Raw genomic sequence first — 23,109 nt, 5'->3', positions numbered from 1 at the left:
CACCACCCTTCCTGTGGTGACCTTTTGTCCTCAGGCTGCCACATCTACAGGCATCACCTCTGCCTCTACATTCCAGGAAGGAGCAGGGAAGGAGCCAGAGCCTTTTCCTTTGACATGTCTTTGCCAAGACCTTCCCACCTGCTCCCAGGCAGACCTCCCCTTAGATCTCACTGGCCAGAATCAGCCAGGGACAGTGAGGCTGTTTGATGGCTTTAGCTCAGTCCTGATTCTGAGGCCAGGAATGGCTCTACCTCTCTGGAGTCAAGGGTACTCCACTGGCTGCGTGAAAAAATTGAAGTTGTGTGGGCAGAGAAGCCTGTGTGGACAGAGAAGGTTGTGTGTATGGAGTGGCCATGGTTTCTGGGCAGGTACACCGGCCTGTTTTCCCTTGGGTGGTGAGGACTGGTTTGGAACCCATTGCTCTAGGCTGACCTCCAGGTGACCCTGCGTCCTGCTTGCCCAGCATGCTTGGATTCTATGACAAAGCCAGGAGTAAGCAGGAGGCATGGTCTGGACTTTTCGTGCTGGGATACGTGGACCCAACTGACACACAAAAAGCCACAGATAAATCGGACTTATCTTCCTGGAGTACTGATTTTATTTGACAGTGGAATGGAGAAAGAAAAATTTTGTATTAAAATAAACATGAATATATTACAGAGTAGAATGCAGAATTTATAGATTTTTAAGACGGACCCGCTGGACTCTAAGCTCCTTGAAGACAGGAGCCATGTCTGTCCTGTTCAGTGTTATGTAGGCTCTCAGTACAGCTTTATTGAGGGAATAAATGAGTGAACTAAGATGTAAACAAATAAAATATCAAGCAGATTTTGAATAAGTTTCATCTTTGGGGTCTGCTTCTTTAGGCTGTACATCTTCAGGATCTCCTTAGGTACAAGTTCCCTTCTTCTCTGCATCTAGGGATATTTTGGCGTGAAGCACTGAATTAACATATTATTTGTGGGAGACTCCAGGCACTGTGGGACACAGGGGAGAGGGAGGCAGAGAGTGCAGGAATATCACAGAAGGCTTCCTGGAGGAGGTGGGCCTTGAGCTGGAAAAGATGGGATGGGAGGAGGGGAGGAGCAGTGTGCTTTTGTAGCCAGGGACCAGCCTAGAGCAGAGGGTAGGAGGGGAGGGCTGAGATGGGATAAATGGGCAGGGCCTAACTGCAGTAACATGGCTTAAGGTGGTAACACTGTCTACCAAGGTTTCCCCACGTATCGTCTCACACCAGGCCTCCAACAGAGGAGGCCAAGTATCACAGTCCTCATTTTATAGATAAGAAACGGAGGCTCAGGACATAGCCACAGTTACAAAGTCAGTACAGGGGAGGCTGGACTTGAACTTGGCATGGCAAACTCCAGCTTTCTTGCTCTTCGACCATTTCTCATTGCCTTAGGCCACGTTCCCTAGAGACAGACTCTGAGGTGGAGATCTGTATGCTGGAGGCTAACCTGGGTGTGCGGGAGTGAAGGGAGCAGGATTGGGCAGAGGGAGAAGCTGGGCTGTGCTGCAGTTGCAACGGCGGCCTCAGTGGTCCTCAGGGGAGCTCTGGAGCTGGGATGATCCAGACTGAGGCAGGGGGCCAGGCCTTTGTAGCCTCCTTCAGTCACTCACAGGGCACAGACTGTAACCTTGGGCAAGCCACATGCTTCCTGCCCTCCCCCTGTTGGTAGAAGCTGCCGCCCTCCCTCACCTCTCCAGGATATAGCTATAACACATTGTTCCCTCTGCCTGGAATGGTCCTCTCCTCCCTCTCACCTACAGAACTCCAGCTCATCCTCCAGGTCCAAGTTCACATGCCATTTCCTTTAGCTCTAATATCTGTTCGAGGTATATAGCAAAGTAAAGAACAGTAGACTCCCACTTGTAAAAAAAAGAGAAATAAAGTATATATATGTATATATCTGTATATATGTATACACACATATTTGCTTGTGAATTCATAATATAAACAGATCTCTGGAAAGATACATAAGAAACTGCAAACAGTAGTTGCTTGCAAGGTTAAGGACCGAGTGAGTGGGTGGGGGCTTTTTGTGCCTTATGAATTCTGAGTGATATAAATTAGATCAATTATTTAATAAAAGTAAAATAAATCAAATAATTATTAAAAACACAAAGAAAGAATGGTTAAATCATTTGGGGGGGTAGGGCCTAGCTGCTTACTTTTCTCTAATATGGCCTATCACCACTGTAATTAAATAATTGATGGTATAATCATTTATTTCGAGTCCGTCTCCACCCCCAGATCATAAGCTTGGTGAAGGCCATCTTGTCCACCACAGTCACCCTGTGTGCAGCACACCTAACGAGCAACTGAGGAGATCCAGTCTTACGTCCCCAGGCCGGCTGCTGCTTCTCCTTCACCTGTCTCCTTCCCCCACCCCACGCATAAAAGCAGCCCACTTTCTTTCCCTTTTTTGCTTATTAATGCTCTTTATGATCACTTATGCCAGAGGCCAGCCTAGAGGCCCTTTACATAATACATCCATCCTGTGCACGGGGTGCAGAGTCATTGCATACATAACGTGCAGGCATCTGCATTCCCTGGGCCATGGTCCCTGCCCTTGTCTGTACCTTTCTGAGAATCTCAGCTACTGTCCCATTCCCTGCAAGGGAGCCAGGGTCAAGCTCTTGAGGGAGTGGGGAGATGGGCCATGGACATGTTACTTCATGTGGCTAAATGCATGCTCTGATAGCAGCCAGCACAAGCATCTTCAGGGGTGGGTCAGGGAAGGCTCCTCCCCCCCCCCCCCCCCCCGCAAGGAGGTATCTGGACCGAAATATGGAGGAGAAGGCGCATACTGGGAGAAAGGAAGTGAAGGGCCTTCCAGACAGAGGAACTTTGGCCTTGCACCTTCTCCTGAGTACAGGATGCTGTGAGTTTGGGTACAGTGCTCAGAGAAAAAGATGGGAACCCTACCACCCAGGAATGAGGGCTACCTGCCAGTCCTGGGCCTCCAGGGCTGCTGCATTTGTCCACAGAGTCTTTTTTTCTCATGCTGCCCAGGCTCCTCTGACATCCCTTACCCTGTTCTTGGTTAATCACTTGTTTCCACCAGCTAACAGTGTACACCAGTGATCTCCTGTCTGCATTTTGTTTCCACACTGGCTTTACCTGGCCCACTCAGGGATCCTTTAAACCTCTGTTTGGTTGCCAACACCTAAACGCTGGGAAATTTTTTATCAAAACATGGATTTCCAGTTTTCGTTGATTGGATCTGGCCACAATCAGATGGCTGCCCCCTTTAGATGGGACACATACGCCCTGCAGTTCAGCACAATCCCCACCTGAACCTCTTCGTTCATCTCTGTTTCCAACCTGACCCCGGGTGACATTGAGCTATAACTTCATTGATTCCTAAAGAGACTAATTAAATAGCCCGAACGTGTTTTTGTTTCACACTTGTTACTGAAAGGTATTTTTGCTTCATAGCGAATTCCAGGTTGGCATTTTCTTCCTCTCAGCGCACTGAAGATATCAATCTATTGACTTAGGCGTCCATTGTCATATTTGAGGAATTAGTTCCAGTTTAAAATGTTGGTCCCTTGTTGGTAGTCTGTATTTCTTCTCTGGCTGCATTTAAGATATTCCGTTTTTCTTTGGTGTTTTGCAGTTTTGCTATGACCTGCCTGGTGTGAATTGCTATGTAAATATTTATCCTGCTTGGGTTTCGCTGGGCATCTTGCATCTATACATTGGAGTCTTTGGTCAATTCTGGAACATAATCTCTTCAGATATTGCTTCTGCCCATTCTTTGCTTCCGGAATCCCAGTTAAATATAGGTTAGACCTTTTAATTTTAGCCTCTTGCTTCTTACCCTCTTGGCTATATTTTCCATCTCTGACTCTCTGTGCTACATTCCGGATAATTTCATCAATTTTATCTTTCAATCCACCACTTCATTTCAGCCATGTCTAATCTTCAGTAAAACTAATGCTTTTGAAATTCTAATGATCATATTTTGATTTCTGGGAGCTCTATTTGATCCCTTCTTTAAATTTGCTTGCTCTGTTCCTATTGGCATCCTCTCTTTTGGTTCTTGAAGCATAGTAAACATTTTATATTCTCCGCCTGATAATTCCAGTATCTGAAGTGTTTGAGGTCTGATTATGCTGTTTTTTCTTCAGGTTTGCGGTCATGGTGTTTAGTGTGTGTGTGTTCATTTTGACTGCAAGACCCTCATTTGGTTGGCAAGGTGAGGGGAGGGATTGTTTGAGCCCTGAGACCTTCAGGTGGGTCACTCCAGAGATGATTTATATTCGTTTTTAGTAAGCACTGAGGCTCACTACTTGTCTGGGGCCACTTTAAATTAAAATTTTTTGCTTAGGGATTTTTGGACACCCAGACAAGGTGAAATTGGACTGCAAATGCATCTGAGGGCGATCTCGTGGTTATGAATCCTTGAGGGCTGTACACCCCTTTCTATTCATCACCATGATTTCAGAGAGGCATTTTGGTTTCTTTTAAAGACTCCTAGTTTGTGTGGGGTACAGATTTATTTCTAGTCCACCCTTGCACTAAGGGTGTGATTCTTGGGGTCCCTGCTTTGGTGGGGATGGTTTTCTATTAGACTTCCTACCCTGAATAGGGTATGGCAGACCCTGGGCTTTTTTCTCCTCTTCTTTGAGCCCTGGGGGCTCTGACAATGAAAACTCAGATTTACCTGGTTCAATAAACGGCCCCGAGGCATCAGGTAGCCCCTCTGGGTTTCTTCCTTCACTTGGTATTTCTGGTCCAGGCTGAGCCTCTGAGAGGGCACTGCTGCGTGCGACGTGGCCTGGCTGCGGCTCACTCGGGCACCTTTAGACTTCACCCCCAGTGCTGTCTTCCATCCGACACCCCTCACTCACCAGCTGCCTGCCCATGCACCCCCCAGGAAACACAGTCACCTTGAGGTCCCCAGTCCAGTAAACAGGCTTGCATGGTTTGGGGCACATAGTTGAAGTCCAACAAAATACCACCCCCTAAACTTGACCTGAGCCTCGGCACCTGTTTACCACGTAAGGGCTTTGAACCATAGTGATGGTGGTTAATTTGACTGAGTTACCTTTGAAGGAATCAGGTTTTTTTTTTTTAACAACCTAAACTAGGGTCACAATCTATGTCCTTCATTTGTGATGCAGCTAGAAACATCACACTTTGTTCTCTGAGGTTGTCTTGCTATATTCTGTACAATTTGTGGGAGGAAGGGGGTACGGCAAAGTTGAGGCAAAAGAGCGCTTAATCGTGACAGAAGAGAGCAGGGTGTTAGTCCTAACTCTGTCACTGTATAGGGGACCTCGACTAGCCCCCTCCCGGCTGTAGGTCTCAGGGTCCCTGTAAGCAGCCTGAGGGCACTGCATGGTGTCTGAGACTCTGGGCAGCTCTGGTATTCTGTGATTCCCACTAGAGTCAAAGGACCCCTTTCTCCACGGGAGCACGGCAGGTCCAGGGGGGTCACACTCGGGGGCTCTTGGCCGCACTGTGCACAGCTCCCCACAATGCCACGTCGGCCTCGGGGAGAGGGGTGGGAAGACAGCCAGTGCCTCCTGCATCTGCCTGGTGGGTGGTGGGGGACTGTCGCTGGCATCCTGCCACGCCCTCTGACCTGCTCTGGTGGGGAAGTGGTCCTCTGCCCCCTGGCTGCCCAGCCCCAGGCCCTGTCGCAGTGAAGGACAGAGGTACCTAGAGGAGCTGAAATGCATGTCCTCTGCCTCCCTTTCTAGGCTTCTTGAAGCACCGGCAGTTTTCAGAAATCAGTTTGAGAGGGGAGACTCTGCCAGAGAGAGTGAAAGAGGCCAGGGTCTTGCCCACAAGTTTCCAGAAGTGAATTACACCCCGATGTTCAGAGAATGGGGGCACTGAAAGCCATGGGGGAAGAAGTGTGGGGGCCAGTCTCCGTGCAGTACCTTGGCTAAGTGGCAAGGGGACCCCTCTGCAACCCACCCTCATCTCTTCACTTACTTGTTCCCACCTCTCGTCCACCAGTGATCACCATTTCCACCACGTGGGACCTGAGAGCTTCCAGCTCTGTCCACAGGGGGCGGGGAGGAAGAATCTTGATTCCAATGGGAAGAGGACCTCCGAGGACTCCAGGAGTTTGCCCTTGGCCCAACTAAAGGATAAACATACCCAATTAATAATATCCTCCCACCCAGGCAGTCACCAGGCAGGTGGCCCCTGGGAAAGCTGTCTGGCTCATTCTCTCTTTTCTCTGCTCCTCAAACAAACGCAGCAAGACACTCCTTGGGATGTGCCTAGTAGAAATTGGGGATGGAGTCCTTGGCACGGCTTTTAGCATTACAAGAACCACGCTCCTACAAACTCTAGAACCAGATTGCCTAATGTTTATACAGCAATGCACCCCTTCATTCATTGATTGATTCATTCACTCATTCAGTTGCTCAGTAGACACTAACCAAGGGCCTGTCCTGCGCCAGGCACTGGACAAGGATCTGGGGATCCGGCAGGGAACAGGGTCACAGTCCCCGCCCTCAGGCCTGCTCACTGTCAGGTGGGAGAGTCAGGCTGGAAGATTAGCCACTCGTTAGGATGCAGAGTGCAAAGTGCTTTGGTTGGGGCCTGCTGTGGGAGACTCAAAGCCTCTATGGGATGTCTGGCATTTATGAAGTGCTTCCTCTTCTGTTGTCTGGCTTGGGCCTTGCCACAGCTTTCTAAGGCAGGAGCAAGGCCAGCGAGGTGGCAAGGTTTGCTTAGATTACACAGATGGGGCTGGGAGTGGGCCTCTGACTCTAGTTCCAGGAGCCCGCACTGTACACCTCTGTTAAGAGAACGTGTGGCCCCTGGACAGCCCCGTGCCTGGGGGTGTGGTGGTGAGGGCCTGGAATGAACGGCCAGGAAAGCGCTTTCTAAGTGTTGGGTATTGTGCACATATCTAGACTTATTATGATTATTATCTCAGGTGTCAGGCGATCAGAAATTGGCCTGAGTGAAAAGCATCTCACCTGCCACCCAGCTAAGGAGGCCCAGGTTGCCTATTCATGAAGCAGTGATTTATAACCAGGCAGGGAGATGGGCAGTCTGGACGAGCTGTCTCAGGTTCTGCACTCATGTGTTCCCCTCCGTGACAGAGATTCTGATAGGCTCTTTGGATGAGAACAGCTTACTTGTTTATTTGTTCCTTTACTCATTTGTTCATTTGCTTATCCATCCATCCACCCACCCACCCACCCGAGAAAAGATATGCCTGAAGTAAAGTCAGCCAGAAAACTTCCTGGCCCAATGTATCTCTCCAATCATTATTTCCTGAACCACTGATGTCCTCTGAGATGCTCTTGGAAGAAAGGTTTTCTTGGCCAAATAAATTTGGGGAAAGCTGTATCTTCTCTACCACCTTGTGGAGTTTCACAGTGCACATTAATGTAATAAAGGCTCTGAGAGGTCCTGCAGGAAAGAAACCTATTTAAATTTTTTTAATGCAGTGTTCCCTAGACCTTCGCGTCCAAGGAATGCTTTTTCATGGAGTATCCATTAGTGTCCCTCCTCGGGAATTAATGATTCGTGAAATACACTTTGGGAAGCATCCCTTTAAGCACAAAATCTTTTTGTAATTAGAATGGCTTGCATGGAATATGCATAAGACCTATTTTATATGCACCTGCCTCCTTACATAGGGATGACTCATCATTCAGCACTTCCTCGACACATCATCGCGCGCATCGCGGCGAATAGCGCTCTGTGATGATGCATCGTCACTGACCCGAGCTAGAGAAGGGACTTAGAGTATTTTAAGTTTTCACTTTTCAGAGAGTTTTGATCTTTCCCTTTTGTGAGCAGCAGAAGCTGTTGATAATTGCTTCTTCTTATTGTTCACGTACCTGCTTGAGATGTCTATAAATTGAAAAAGCAAAGAACCAGGCTGATTATAATTGTATGGAAAGTAAGGGTAAACAGGCTCTGAGTGAGGACCTGACCATAACTCTCTTTTTCATAATGCGCTTGAAATTTGGTGCATGGATTTTGTACCATGACTTTTAGCTGCTCAAAGACCTTTGGGGCTAATTTCCTGCTTTTCGTCTATGTTCTGGATAAGTGAATACGTGGATGTGACTCTTGGATGTATGGAGTGTTACTAAATCCCCAGTAGAGGACAGGCCCCTGTGAATCATTTGGGGCCAGTACTGAATAAGAGCACTGTTTTCAAGGTCAGCTGGTCCCGGATTTGAATTCTGACTCCACCTCTTTTTAGCTGTGTGATCTTGGGCAAGTTGCTAAACCTCTCTGAGACCCAGTCTCCTCATTTGAGTGTGGGAATACCTTTCTCACAGGTTTCTGGTAGGTATTAAAAGAGATTGAGCCTGTGAAGTGCTTAACAGAGTGCCCATCAGACAGTAGGTGCTCAATGAATGGTATCTAGTGGCAAGGCCGGGACTAGGGTGAGACAAGCCAGGTGCCCAGGGCACAAAAACTGGGGGGTTGCTCTGAGACTTGTGCAAGTACAGGGTCAGCACTGAGAGGGAGTGCCACCTTAAATTTTGCATCCCGCGTGCCTCTCTTGTCTCATGCCCTTGCTAAGTGGGATGCTGTCACCCCACAGTTGTTCTCAGAGACCGAGGACCTGGGAGGCCTCCAATTAGATGAATCGACCCATGCTCACCTAGAGAACGAGCCCACCACCTGTAATGGCTTCCCCCACCTTAGGCGGCAGGTGAGCCTGCTAAAAGGACTGGCCCCAGATGAATAAAGGCATACCTGTGGAGAGATGGGACGGGGGATAAGACGAGTGGGCAAGCTTGCTCACCTGGACCCTCCAAGGTCGGGAACCACCACGGTGTGCCCCCCAGCAGCCCCTGAGTAGGGGCAGGGCCTCTGCCAGCTGGGCTGGACCCCACCTCCCTGGCAAAACTTTGAAAAACACACAGTGGCAAGAGCAGCATTTGCATAAATCTCATTAGAAAAAGTGCAAGTTTCATAAATCTTGTGATAAATTAGTGCGTTATCATTCTCAAAGTGATGTATTAATTTTAGGGCAAAATGAATGGTGCTGTGATCATTGTGGGTAATTATGAGTCTCCTCAAAGAGGAAGTGATTTCTGGAGGGACTTGTCTGGCCTCCTTCTCAGTGGGAGGCGGGAGGGGGAGCAGGGGGGAGGGGAAAGGTGTCTTTCTCACCTGCTCTTCTACTTGCACCTTAGTTCCTTAGTCTCCTTTCCTGCTATTTGGCGGTGAAAAGAAGCAGCCCCTTGGGTTTGGGGGCCCAGGAAGGTATGAGATTCTGAAGCCAGGCCCTAAGGTCCAAATTCCCTTTGAAAAGAATTTTAATTGACTAGGACCCAAGCCCATGGAAGTTCTAACCCTGTGGTTCTCAAAGTTGTGGTTCCAGACCAGCAGCCTTAGCATCTCCTAGGAACTTGTTAGAAATGAAGATTCTGAACCAGGAACTCTGGCAGGGGCCTGTGAAGCTGCATTTTAAACAAGTCCTCCTGACGGTGCTGATGAGGTGGGAGGGAACCTGTACTCTAACGCGGTGATTATCTGTTGGCTGCACACTGGAATCACTTGGGGGAATTAGAGCAGAATACTGATGTCTGGGCCCTGGACTAGACCAATTAATTAAAACAGAACCCTTAGGGAGTAGGGCTGGGGCATCCTTATTTTGAGAAGCTCCCTAGGTGATGCTAATATGAAATCAGGTTGGGGTTCCCTGCTTTAAAACCATGTATTTACTTCTTTTTTTTTTAATATTGGGACTTGGAAAAATTTGAACATGGGAAGGGGCAACCGAGCAAATAATTTTTTTCTTTTCCTGCCCCACCTGTGCAATTGGCCTGAGCGGAACGTGTCTGGGGGCACTGCTGTAGCTGGGGACCCAAGCGTCTGAGGCTGTAGAGTCCCGTGGAGGAAAGTCATCAAGAGTGGCTCCAACTTCGCCAAGTGGAAACACCACCCAGATCAGTCATTCCCAATCTTGCTGGCACGTTAGAACCGCCTGGGGATTTAGAACTTTCCAAAGCCTGGCTGTACCCCAGCCCGATTAATCACAGCCTTGGGATGTGGGACAGAGGCACAGGGATTGTTTGAAAGCTCCAGGTGACTCCGGGGTGCTGACAACCACTGACCTAGAGGTTTTCCTACATCGTAGTTTCTTGAATTAGTCCTGGAGATTGAAGGAATCTCAGGGATCGTCTAGACCTTCGTTATCAACCTTGGCTGCCCTTTGGAATCATCTGGGGTTTTTTGTTTGTTGAGAATTCTGATGCTTGAGTCCCTTCCCCCAAAACTCGGATGCACTTAGTCTGGGGGGTACAGCTTAGCATCTGGAGTTGCAAACATGCCACAGGTGATTGTGACGTGCAGCCTGGCCTGAGACCCGCTGGACTGAGATACCCCATCGTTTGCAGGAGAGGGAAGGGACACCCTGGAGGTGCAGCCTGTTAGCAGAGCCTGGCCTCGCTGTGGCGGCTCTCACCGGGGGCTGTGCTGATGGGTGACAGTGGCATGGCTCACTCCGAGCTAGGGAAATGTGAGTGTTGACAGGGTGCGTGAGAGGCAGGAGGGAAGCACCGGGTCCGTCTGAGCAGGAAGGAACCAGCACGTGCCTGCGAGTGTTTGGATAATCTCTTCTCAAGGGCTGGCAGTGCTCTGTTTATTTTAATGATAATGTCAAGTTCAATTTGCCATTATTTTTCCACATTTCCTTTTGTAAAGTTAATTGAACAGTTCAATGAATTGAAAAGTTTCAGGAGAAGGGAAAAAAATACCCACCCCACTATTATCACTGTGATTAAATCTGGTAACTACCACTTGGGCTTCCCGGCCCCGTAGGCCAGGGAGCTGCAGCAAGGACTCAGGAAGGTCAAACGGAATATTCTGGAGCCCCTTTATTCATGGCTGTTTCATGCTCAGGCTGCTGTTCTTGAGCAGAAAAGAATATCCGGTCTACCCTGGACCCGGCTGTCAGCCCTGACGAGTCAGGCTCTTCGCAGCGTGTTTCAACCAGATTGGAAAGCCTTGCTAGCTGGGGCTGGGTCATCTATGCCCTTCTGTCCTCCACAGTGCCTAGGACACAGTGTGGCAAACAGAATCACAAAATTGTAGATATTTTAGCTGGACAGGACCTTAATGTGGTGCAGTGGAAAGAATACTGGGGAGCCCAGGACCCACCTGAGTCTCAGCTCTGCCACCTGTAGCTATCAGCTGGGTGACCACGGATGCATCACTGAGCTGCGCAGCCCCGCTCTCTTTGGCTTGTTGGCCTCATCAAGAATGTGAACTTGTGGCACGTGTACGGCTACCCCTTCCCCTACTCACGTCACGTGTCTCTAATGGGTCACAGCATCCTTTGCTCCTGAACGGAGGTTCAGCCTCGAAATCCTTCACCACACTGCCCACGAAACCATGCCCTGGGGACCAGCCTGGCACCTGAGCTGAGACCCACTTGCCAAGTTGGATTCGATTTTCCCCAAGGACCTCTGTGCTTTGGCCATTGATGTCAGCCCCCTCATAGTGTCAGTGGGGAAAGGGAGGCTCAGAGAGGTGAATGACTTCCCCACAGTCACACATGAAGTCGTGGCTGAACGCCATCCGGTGCCAGCCTTGTTCTAAGCCCCACTGCTTCTGTCTTAATAAAGGGACTTCACACTGAAGCTGCCTTCCTCTTGACACTTCTTCTGGGTCCTTTGATCCTATGCCCCAAGTGCCCCCACTTGCCAAGTGCTCATCCTCGGGGTCACAGCCCATGAACCAGGGGGAAGGGTAGGAACACAGTTCTTCCTCCATGCAGGCTGTGACTAGACTCCAAACCCATGCTCACGCTTCCCAAATGTGCCTGTGAAAGGCCAGGAAAAGCACGTGGCATAAGAGCTATGTACGTAGGTCTGTTTTGTTCACTGCTGTATCACCAGTGCCTAGAGCAGTGCCCAGGACAGAGCAGGTGCTCGGGCAATGCTTGCCGAGTGAATGAATGAAGGACTATAATTGCTGCATGGGGATTAGAAGGGTCACCGAACAATCCTAGCTCTGCCTTGTGTGAGCTGTGTGACTTTAGGCAAGTAGCAACCTCTCTGTGACTCATAAGCTTATAGGGGCTTAGAGCACGTTGGTGTCTGCTGCCGGGCGAGGCAGCCCTTGGCGTCGATGGCTCTATCGCCGTTGCGCCAGAAGCAGAACAGCTCTGGGATTCTGAGACTCAGGCCCAGGTCCCTCAAATATTTAATGTCTGGTCTTTGCTCTTGTGCTTTATTATTTTAAAATAACAGCAACGCGTAGCTCCTGTCCTTCCCTGCCACCAAAGCCTCTGAGCTTATATCACTCTGCACTGTTTAATGTCTCTCTCTGTTCTGCTGAATTAGCCTGTCCCCTTAGCCATCAGACACCTGTGTGCCCAGATGAGCCAGCTGCCCCTTCTCCGACTCTCAGGAAGACCTCGCCATCTTCCTGGCTGGTGATAAGTGGGCTGTGGAAAGCCAGGGTAATGGAGGGGCGGGCCCATAGTCTGTGCCTCAAGGGTGCTCACTTTCAGGCCAGCCAAGTAACCCAGGAGTCCAGAGCAGCCTAAAACATGGAGGGGGCCTGGGGGTCTCCCTGGCGGTCAGTCTCCCTGGGGGTCTCCCTGGAGCAAGGAGACGGAAGCCTCAGATTGGGGTTTAGTAAAAGGCTTTTTGATAAAACTGTGATGGCGGTGGAGGGAACGTGAATTCTGAGTCAGACAGACTTGGGTTCAAATCCTTGTTCTGCTGCCTCCCAGCTATGTGATCTTGGGTAGGTTATTTTACCCCTTTGAGCCTCAGTTTTCTCATCTGTATAGTGGGCATGCTAACCTCTCTGGGGCCATAGTGAGAAATCGATGACAGAGAATGAATGAAAACCATTGAGTTCTAATTGAATGCTAGTTTCTTTCCCCCAAGCACTTCATGCCATCTACGCTGAGTGGACGGAGCTGTAGGAGAGAGAGGATATGAAGAGGGCCTGCGGGCTCTGGAGACAGAGACAGTTCCTTTATCCGGACAAGGGTGTTCTGATGAACGTGAGGGCGTCGGCCAGTGCAGGGCAGGCTTGGAGAGAGGGGGCCGCCGCACATCTCACGGTGGTGTACGTGGGGCCCAGGACCACAAAATAACCCCCAAACAAAGTTGGCTGCCCTGAGGTCAGACCAAGCTCAGGACCCCAGGGCATGAGAGGAAAGGAGCCTGACTGAAGGCAGGAGAGCGGGGAGGGGAAACCTAAGACAAATGAGATTATCCCCAGGAATCAAGGCACTTAACTGGCCTGTCTGATCCCAGAGGGGAAACAAATGAGATTGCAGGCTCCAAGGCCAGCCCAGGCTCTACGGGGCTCATCTCAGGGGAGAGGGGGAAGGCAGCAGCCCCTGGCTCCAGCAGAGACCAAGGCCGGAGCAGCTAGGTCCCTCCGGACCACGGGTTGGGGGTGAGGGGGTTTCCTCCCTGAAGGGGGTGGGGCTTGTGCAGGAGGCCCAGGGCCATGGGGCGGGGCGAGTGGTTATTCTCAGAAAGATCTGGGAACAACCCACGGCCTGTAATCTGGGGTTGGGGGCCTACCGTCTGCTACTCCTTGCTCAGCCACTCAGCCATACACAGCTCTGTCTCAAGCAGCTGTCTCCCAGCCAGGACCCCTGCTCCTCTCTCTGTAAAATGAGGGGCTTTTTTTTGGTTCTCATTCCGCTGTAATTAGTCCTTGTTTCTGAGCTCACCTGTAGACTCTAAGTCTGATCCTCTCCCTCTTAACTGCCCTGAGCCTGATAAGAGCAGACTGCTAGATCCTTGGCCCCTGGTTGGGAAGGGACAGTAGATCACGGCTGATGTGAAGTCCTTTTAGGTCACAGATTGCAAAAGGTTTGCTCTCACATGCCTTTGAGGATTGATTAGTAGTGGCTGTATGGAACCCAGTGTTGTGAAGGATTCTGAAGTTGAATATAGACTCAACAGGAAAGGGAGCTGTGATTGATTAGTAATGTTTGCTTGAGTAAGGGAACGAATGGACCAGCTCCTCGGTCCCAAGAGATGAGTGATAGTTAATCACGGAGGGGTGGGAAGATTTGCCAGGCGTGTCCAGAACGTCAGCCTCTACCTTCAAGGGGTGATGCCCGCTCCCTGCTGTGCAGAGGTACAGACAACAAATCAGGGAGATATTTATGACAGAGGTAGCATTTGAGGCATGCATGTAAGGGTGACCAGGATTTGAGAGGCAGTGAGAGGAGGAAGGGACTTGCAGGCTGCAGGAGCAGCAACAGCACAGGTATAGGAACAGGCGAGGCCCCAGTACGATTGAGGGATGACAGCAGGGCTTTGGGCTGAGCCCAGAGGGTGTGGTGGAAACGTGACCGCGATGGGCCAGGGGGTTAAGGACAGGTTGGGAGGAGCATTGGCCATTCAGTGAGGGATTTTGTTTTAATTCTGTGTGAGCTGTGGGAGGTGTCTAAGTAGGGTGTGGCACGATCAAAGGTTTGCCTTAAGAAGATGATACTGTAAGGAGGAAGCACGGTCTACGCTCCTTACCCTTGATTCATTCTGTAGCACCCTCCCTGGGTTTGGGGAACATAGCTTCCATCCTTCCCCGATCCAAAACATAAAAATGGGATAAAAGGCCGTGCAGCCTGCCGCTGCCTTTCCTGAGCTTCCGGCCACCGCTGCTCTAGGAGGTAAAGACTCTCAGCTCCCCAGGAGTGCATGACATGCCAATCCCAGGCCTCACCCGTCAGGGCAAATAACAATAATAACGGTAACAGCCATCTCAGCAATCAGCATGGGCCCAGCAAGGCTGCACAGGAAGCTAGGATTGTCCGCCCCTTGCCTGGAAGACGATGCGGCCTGCTGCTGAGGAGCTGAGGCCATTGTGGTGGATGTGTCACCAGCCCTGTGCCTCCCAGGGAGGGGCATTCGAAACCTGCTGAGCAGATCCCCACTCCCACTGGGGCCCCTGGCCTCCAGGACAGGGTTCACTGCCCAAGGATGGGGTACTTGGGCCCTAGGATAGGGTACACTGCCAGGGATGGGGTACCTGGCCCCCAAGATGGGGTACACTGCCCAGAATGGGGTACTCGACCCCATGATGGAGTACATGGCCCTAGGATGGGGTACCTAGCTGCCAGGAAAGAGTACTTGGCCCCAAGAATAATGTGCCTTGCCCCGGATGACCCCCAGGGTAGAGGTCATGGCCTCGGGATGGGGTTCAGGGCTGTTCCTGAGAGAAAGGACCACGAGCCAGTGCCCCAGTATGATTCCACCTGCATCCAAACCCAGGTGCTTCTGGTCTGAACATTGGTAGGTTTGATTACCTGTGCTTTTTCCTGTCCATAATGTACATAATTAAGAGTTATCTCTCCTCTTGTCGTGGCTCAGAGATCTTCATGACTTTCGGTGGGGCTATCTTCTCCCGACACCCCTAGGCGGTTGGCAGCGTTCATTTATTTACCCAACGACTATTTACTGAGTGCCTCCAGGATGCCAGCCCATGTTAGGCTTAGGGATACATCAGGGAACACGACAGGCCAGGCCGCTGCCCCCGTGGAGCTAACACGAGTGTGTTTGTGTGGCAGATGGGGGGTTGGGGCAGGCAGTCAGCAATTCAAGTGAGTAAACGAGATCATTTCAGAGGAGGGAGGGGCTGGGAAGGCAGTGACTTGGGGTGTGAGGACACAGTGACGAGACATCTCTTTAGACAGACTCTACCTGTATGATGGAGCATTTGAGGAAAGTCTCTCCGAGAAGGTAGCTCATGGCCTGAGAGGTGAATAATGAGTAGCATGTAGTGACCTAGGGTTGGAATATTCCTGGCAGAAGACACAACCAGGGCAAAGGCCCTGAGGCAGCCACAGAGTGTTCAGGATCAGAAAGAAGACCATGGCAGAGGGGGGTGAGCCCGGGGACCCCTCTGTGAGACGCAGCGGGAGGATTATCTCAGGTCAGGTCACTGGGGCCTTAGATGTGATCTGGTTTAAGTTTTGTTTTTTAAATCTTTAAATTGTGGTAAAGTACACATAACCTAAAATTTACCATCTTAACCATTTTTAAGTATAGACTGTTAAGTACATTCACACTCTTGTGCAGCCAATACCCGGAATTCTTTTCATCCTGTAGAACTAATACTGAACCCATTAAACAACAACTCCCAGCCCTCCCTCTCCACAGCCCCTGGCAGCCTCCCTTCTACATTCTGTCTCTATGAATTTGACCCCTCTAGGGACATCACGTAAGTGAAATAATACCAGTGTTTGTCTTTCTGTAACTGGCTTATCAGCATACGCTTAGCACAGTGTCCTCAGGTTTCATCCATGTTGTAGCATGTGTCAGAATTTCCTTCCTTTTTAAGGCTAAATAATTTCCATTGGCTGTAGATGCCACATTCTTGTTTATTCATTTTTCCATCGATGGACACTTGAGTTGCTTCCACCTTTTGGCCATTGTGACTAATGCTGCTATGAACATAGGTGTACAGTGATTTAAGTTCTTTAAAGTTCCACTTTCCACCCATGAGGTCAGGCTGGGCCCTGAGCTGGGTTGGGTTGGCACAGGGTGGAGGGGCCAGCCTCTCTGGGTTACCCGTCCGCTGTGGGTGGGGGAGGCCAAGAGCAGAGAGTCCTCCGGCAGCACTAACTGAGCTGAGAGCCCTACGACTGAGCCTTTAAATCATCCTGGGTCCAGAGGAGCTTTTCTCAGCATCTAAAATGTGAGCCGTAAGCCAGACTGACTTACAGTCAGTACCCACTGGTCCAGTTTGTTTATGGCCAGCATCCTTTCTGATTGGTTGGTGCCTGTACTGTGGCCACTGTTAACTATTTGAATATCACCCTGCTATAAACCAGTCTCAGGCTGTGTGTCAGAGTCTCTTGCGGGGAGAATGGGAGCTGCTGTTTAAACGTTTGAACTCTGGGGTGCCCCCCAGTCGATCGAGGCAGCAGGGCTTGGGAATCTGTATTATCACAAGCACACTGGGTGATTCTGATACCATAGTCTTAGGAGGTCTTACGAAGCAGAAGCAGGCCTTGTGATGAAGATTCAAGTGCAAATTGTTTATGGGGAGGAGATTCCAGGAAACACAGGTCGGAGACTGAGGACATGAGACTGGGAAAGAAAGGAAGCCATAAAGATGCTTCATTAACCAAGTCACCTCAGTGGGCAAGTGGAGATGAGTCCCATAGGGGACCTCCAAGAGCCAGTGTGGAACACAGCCTGTGAGTTACCCCCCTGAGAGGTGAGGGAGCTGGGGCATTTATCTACCAACTCTTTATCTGCCATCTTCCATCTCTCATTCATTGAGTGCTGCTACCAGGGGCATTAGTTCCCTGGCACTATTGGCGTGTCCTGTGTATGGGTAGAGCAGTCTCTGATGGCCAGAACCCTTCAGGCCTGGCAGCTGGAGGTCGGGCTGGTGTGTGTGACAATGGTATGTGCTAAGGCATAGCGGGCAGGGTACCAATAGCATCGGCTATGGAGGGCTGCCGAGCTCCCATCTCTCTACCATACAGGGAGCGCTCAGCCCTGTGAAACATTGATTATCCTTCTTACCACCGAAAAGAACTCCAGGCCTCATTCATTGTTGGCAGAAATTTAAATGGTGTGATTACTATGAAAAACAATTCGGTGGTTCCTCATAAAGTTTAACAAACATAGAGTTTCTGTATGACCCAGCAATTCCACTCCTAGGTATATACGCCCCCTCCCCCCAAATTGAAAACAGGTGTTCAAACAAAAACTTGTCCACAGGTATTCATAGCATCATTATTCACAATAGCCAAAAGGGGGAAACAACCCAAATGTCCATCAGCTGATGATGTGGGTAAATAAAATATAGCACACCCATACAATGGAATACTACTCAGTCATAAAAAGGAATTAAATACTAATACATGTTACAAGTGGATGATCCTTGAGAACATTATGCTGAGTAAAAACAAAAAGCTAGCACTTATCATATGATTCTATTTATATGAAATGTCCAGAACAGGCAAATTTGTAGAGATAGACAGTGGATTAGCAGCTGCCAGGGGCTGAGGAAAGAGGGAATGGGGAGGAATGCTCATGGGTGTGGGTTTCCTTCTGGGGTGATGAAAGTGTTCTGGAAACAGATAGTGGTGACGCTTACAACACACTGTGAATGTACCACATGCCACTGAATTGATGAAAATGATACCTTTTACGTTATATATATTTTCCCACAATTAAAAAAAATTAAAAAGAGCTCTAGGTATTGCACAGCCTGAGTTGCAGGGTATACTGTTTCCCAGGTGGGAAACAAACCCAGAGTGTGGTGTGTGTACCCCAGGATCCCACAGCCGGTTGGTTCTCCTGAGGGGCTGCTTCTGGGGACACTGGGCAGAGGTTGGGCCCCACAGCTTGGCTTCATTCCTGTCTGAATGGTGCACACAGAGGTTGCTTGAAGCCTCCCTGATGGGGAAATGAGCTGCTTGTCCTGGAGAAGCCAAAGCCAGGCCCAGCTTCTACAGCGGACAGTTGGGCGGGGCGGGGGGGGAGGGGGTATGTGCCCAGTGGGAAAATTGCAGGGCGTCTTGTCTTAAATATAAGATCAAATTGGCACCTTTAATTAGTACACTTAGAAAAGGTCACTAGCAATTACCTGGGACACAAAGAAGGCATGAGCAGGCAAGAGCCCGTGAGGAAGCTGAAAAGGACCATTTTGAGCAGCACATAATTGAGGGGAAAATGGATAAAAGTCCAGGAAATTACAGGGTGGGTGACAGCAGCTGATGGCCCCATCCCTGTCCTGCCCAGCGCTCCCCTTCTTGGGAGAGCCTGAACATCGAGCCTGAGAGAGCCGTTTGGGATACTGGACCAAGTTGTATGACCTTGGCTGGAGGGTCGGTGTGGCCCTTCCGGAATCCCATCGGCCAGCTGGGAGCTTGGCCCCATATTCTCCACCTGGGCTGGGCCCTGAAGGAGGTTGGCAGGTGAGGTTTCCAGTCCAAGGGGCCGCCGTGGACTCATTGCTCTGCTGGGGACAAGCAGGGCCCCCACGGGCCTCAGTTTCCTCATGTGCAATCTCCCAAGCCTTGGGAAGTAGCTCGTGTTCCTCAGACTTTGCCACTAAAGGACCCCTGAGGGCATCAGAAAGGAACTGTGTGTCCCCGACAGTCAGGGGGAGGCTGGAAATTCTTTCACAGTTTTAGGTTGTGTCTTTAAAAATGAATTGAGGGCTTCCCTGGTGGCGCAGTGGTTGAGAGTCCGCCTGCTGATACAGGGGACACGGGTTCGTGCCCCGGTCCGGGAAGATCCCACATGCCGCGGAGCGGCTGGGGCCGTGAGCCATGGCCGCTGAGCCTGCGCGTCCGGAGCCTGTGCTCCGCAACGGGAGAGGCCACAACAGTGAGAGGCCCGCATACTGCAAAAAAAAAAAAAGAATATTATATTGTACCCCCATTATATTCCCATTTGTTTTAGAATAAAATAGTTGCATGTCACTGAGCGACACAGATGCTTTGAGAAGATGTGCTTGGTTTATCTATGACTTCACGTACCTCCTCCTTCCTCATCTAGGAAAGAGCACTGTACTGGGAGTCTCGAAACTTGTGTTTGAGTCCTGACGCTGTTGCTCACCATTGTACCTTGGGCAAATTACTAAATACCTTCAGTTTCTCCATCTTTAAAATGGGAAGGTTGGGCTCCCCAAAAGGTCTCTGTTCCATGACTTCAGTCCTCCTTCTCCTGCTTCTCACCTCGTCTCATCACCATGGATGCTGCCATGTCCTACTCTGCTGTGTGACCTTAGAGAGGCTACTTTGCCTTTCTGAGCCTCAACTTCCTAATCTGTATAATGGGTAGAATAATGACTACCAAACAGAGTTGCTGAGAGGATTTAATGAGAGAACCCATGTGAATGGGCTAGCACCATGTCTGGCATATCATAAGAGCCTAATGATTGCCCAGTATCTTCCTTTCCTAAGTGTTGGGCTTCCACTTAGGGCCTGATAGGGTCATGTCCATGGAAGTCCTGAATCTTGAGTTCACATATCAAGTGTTGAGATTTGTAAGGTTGTGGAAGCAAATGTGGGCACTGGGCCAGAATGCCTGGGCTTTGAAGTCCAGCTCTGCCCTTTGCTAATTGTGTGGGCATGGTAAATTACTTAATCACTTTGTTACCTTATCTCCCCACAAGTGGGGAGAATAACAGGAAGGAATGAATTAGGGAGTACACAGAAATCCTTTAGCCCAGTGTCTGAAATGTGGTTAGTGCTCCAAAATGTTAGCTCTTGTCACGTTAGAATTGTCTTTTAAAAGCTGACTTAGAAAAGCTCATCGAGGGCTTCCCTGGTGGTGCAGTGGTTGAGAGTCCGCCTGCCGATGCAGGAGACACGGGTTCGTGCCCCAGTCCAGGAAGATCCCACATGCTGCGGAGCGGCTGGGCTTCTGAGCCATGGCCGCTAGGCCTGCGCGTCCGGAGCCTGTGCTCTGCAACGGGAGAGGCCACAACAGTGAGAGGCCCGCGTACCGCAAAAAAATAAATAAATAAATAAAAGAAAAGCTCATCGACATTCTCTTCTAGATAAAATTCCCAGAGTTTAGAATCCTTCCTTCCTTAGCTATTAATAGACCATCAGAGCTATTCAGTAAATATGAGAGTCAGTATGTGGGAAAGAAAGAGTGTCTGTCTCATTTTATAGGGTAAATGGAGGCTTTAAAAGAAGTGATTTGCCAAAGGCCATGGTTCTAACGTAACTACTCCTTGAGAATCAGATGGAGACCGTAGACCCTCTCTGCAGAAAATGACACACTGTACACTCGGAACATTTTGCACAGTTCCTGGCAGTTTAAGGACTCTTGAAGCTAAGGTGACCGGCTGAGCCGGTTGTCTGGGATGTCCTGCTTTGGGCACATATCCTGGGAAATGCCTCAGTCCTAGACAAGCCAGGATGGTTGATCGCCCGACCTGAAGCCTACCTTGTGAGGGATGCTGTGAAGCCCAGGAGAAGATGACCTACTCTAGGACTTCGTAGGCAGGGCTGTAGGCCAGGCATCCTGATGCCCAGGGTGGTCTCTGGCCAGGGCTTTGTTTCTTGGTGAAGGCAATACCATAGTCCTCTGATGGAGGACAGGAGCTAGACTTTGTCACCCAGCTCTAGCCTGGAGTTCCCTGAAGGTGCTCCAAATCTTCCTAACCTCTGTGTACCCTAGTGGTTACCGTAAGGCCAGCACCTAATCACTGTTCGATGAATGCCAGGTTTTGTAAAATTTTCTGAATTAGAAAATATTGCTTCGTACTTTTCCTTTTCTATTGTGAGATTTAAATACATTGAATGTACCACAGGTTTGTTTGTTTTTAAATCTATCTGCCTAAAAAAAAAAAATCTATCTGACTGTTCATGGACACTTTTTTTTTTTTTTTTGGTTTCCAGTTTTAGGCTATTATGAATAAAGCTTCCATGAACATTATTGTACCAGGAAAAAAAAAAAAGAAAATATTGATTCCATTTGCAAAAGACAGAAATCCAACTCAACTTACTTAGGCAAAACCAAAAAAAAAAAGAAAAAAAAGGGGGGGGTGATTTATTAGCTCATATAGCTGAGCAGTCCAGAGGATGGAGCTAATTGCTAATTTCAGGTATCGTTGGCTGCAGACCCTCAAACCATCAGGAATCTCTCTCCATGTACCATCTGGCTCTGTTTTCCTCCTTGTTGGCCTCAACCTCAGGCAGGCTCTTCCTCTGGTGCCAAAGATGGCTGCCAGCAGGACCAATTTAGCAGCCCCAGTAGAAGGAGAGCAACTCTTTCCCAGTTCCAGCAGACTTCCAGCAGAAGTCCCGGGGTTGGCTTTGATTGGCTAGTTTGGGTCACATGCTCATCCCTGAACCAATCACTGTGACCAGGGAGATGGAGTGCTCTGAGTGGCTAGGGCTAAGTACTGTGCCCATCTTGGAATGTAAGAACTGAAGGGTTGGGAGCTTGCACTCATCTGAGCCACTTGGAGGACTCCTCTAAATTAAGAAAAGAGGACAGGCAGAAGTCACAGAACGTGGTGAATGACAGTTCCCTATTACACACTGTGACAAGTGACCAGGATGGAGGCAGGGAGCCCGGAACAGAGCCAGAGATGCACAGGGGTCTGCGGTAGTCAGTGACCTGCTGGTGGTCTGTTGGGCGGCTGCTGCCCACAGGGACTCAGCCACCTGAGTCAGGTGCTGAAGAATGGATTAACCTCCCGTCTTTGCCCTCTGCTCTCTCCTGCGGGTACTTCAGGTTCCTCTGTGACCCAGTTGCTGGCCCGAGACATGGACAACGACCCCCTGGTGTTCGGCGTGGTTGGGGAGGAGGCCTCCCGCATCTTTGCCGTGGAGCCTGACACGGGCGTGGTGTGGCTCCGGCAGCCGCTGGACAGAGAGGTATGACCTGCCGTGACCTCTGCCCCTGGCCTTCCCTAGGGAGGCAGAAGCACATATTGGGGGGGGGGATGGCTTGTCGTCTTCTGACCCTGAAGCAGCATCTTCCTGCCTGAATGGTGTCCCTCTTCCAAGGCCAGTGCTGATGTCTGGACTTGGGGTTAGAATAGGGTGGTTTGGGGTGTCTCCAAGTAAGGGGCGACACTGGATAGGCAAAAGGGACAGTGACCTCGGGTTCATCCCCTGTAGAACAGCGGCTCCACGGAGTGTGCACATCTACACCCCCAACAGATGGTCCCCCAAAGGACGTTTTCCCGAGACACAGGTAGCCCTTAGCACGTTAAGGGAAGAGTTTGAACAAAACCCCAACCCCTGCTTTCTCCTCACTTTGAAGTGGCCCCAGAGGTGACTTGCTCAAGATCACACAGCCATTTAGAGACAGAGCCCAGATTAGAGCGAGATTCCTGACTCCTAATCTACTGCTCTTTTATGGGAAGGGTCCATATTCTGAACCTACTTCCCCAGCCCAGAAGGCACTGCTTATTCTTTAGGGAAGCCTTCAGTTATCCAGTCCCAGACCAGCTCCTGGGGCAATGCTGGCGGGTCTCCAGCACCAAGTAGGGCTCCGGACGCAGGGCCTCAGGTCCCCTCTCTAACTCTGACCTCCTCCCTCCCTCCGTTTTCTTTCAGACCAAGTCGGAGTTCACGGTGGAGTTCTCTGTCAGCGACCACCAGGGGGTGAGTGTCCCCTAAGGCCCCTGCTTCCCCGGGAGGCGGGGTTCCTGAGCCCTTGTGTAGAAGGCGGCTGGAGGCT

General features: G+C 50.1%; 1 protein-coding gene across 1 annotated transcript in view; it reads left to right on the top strand.

Moving 5' to 3' along the window:
• Positions 1–23,109, top strand: part of LOC307175649 (cadherin-23-like) — a 240,463-nt gene that overhangs the window by 109,794 nt on the left and 107,560 nt on the right. The window contains exons 4-5 of the mRNA XM_079900970.1: positions 22,156–22,298; positions 22,986–23,033. Of these exons, the coding sequence (XP_079757096.1) occupies positions 22,156–22,298; positions 22,986–23,033 (191 nt within the window). The remainder of the gene's footprint in view (positions 1–22,155; positions 22,299–22,985; positions 23,034–23,109) is intronic.

The sequence above is a fragment of the Stenella coeruleoalba genome, assembly GCF_951394435.1.
Source record: "Stenella coeruleoalba genome assembly, chromosome: 16".
In the NCBI taxonomy this organism is placed as follows: Eukaryota; Metazoa; Chordata; class Mammalia; order Artiodactyla; family Delphinidae; genus Stenella; species Stenella coeruleoalba.
Note: the sequence above shows the minus strand (reverse complement) of the source record. Positions and strands in the feature narration are given on the sequence as shown.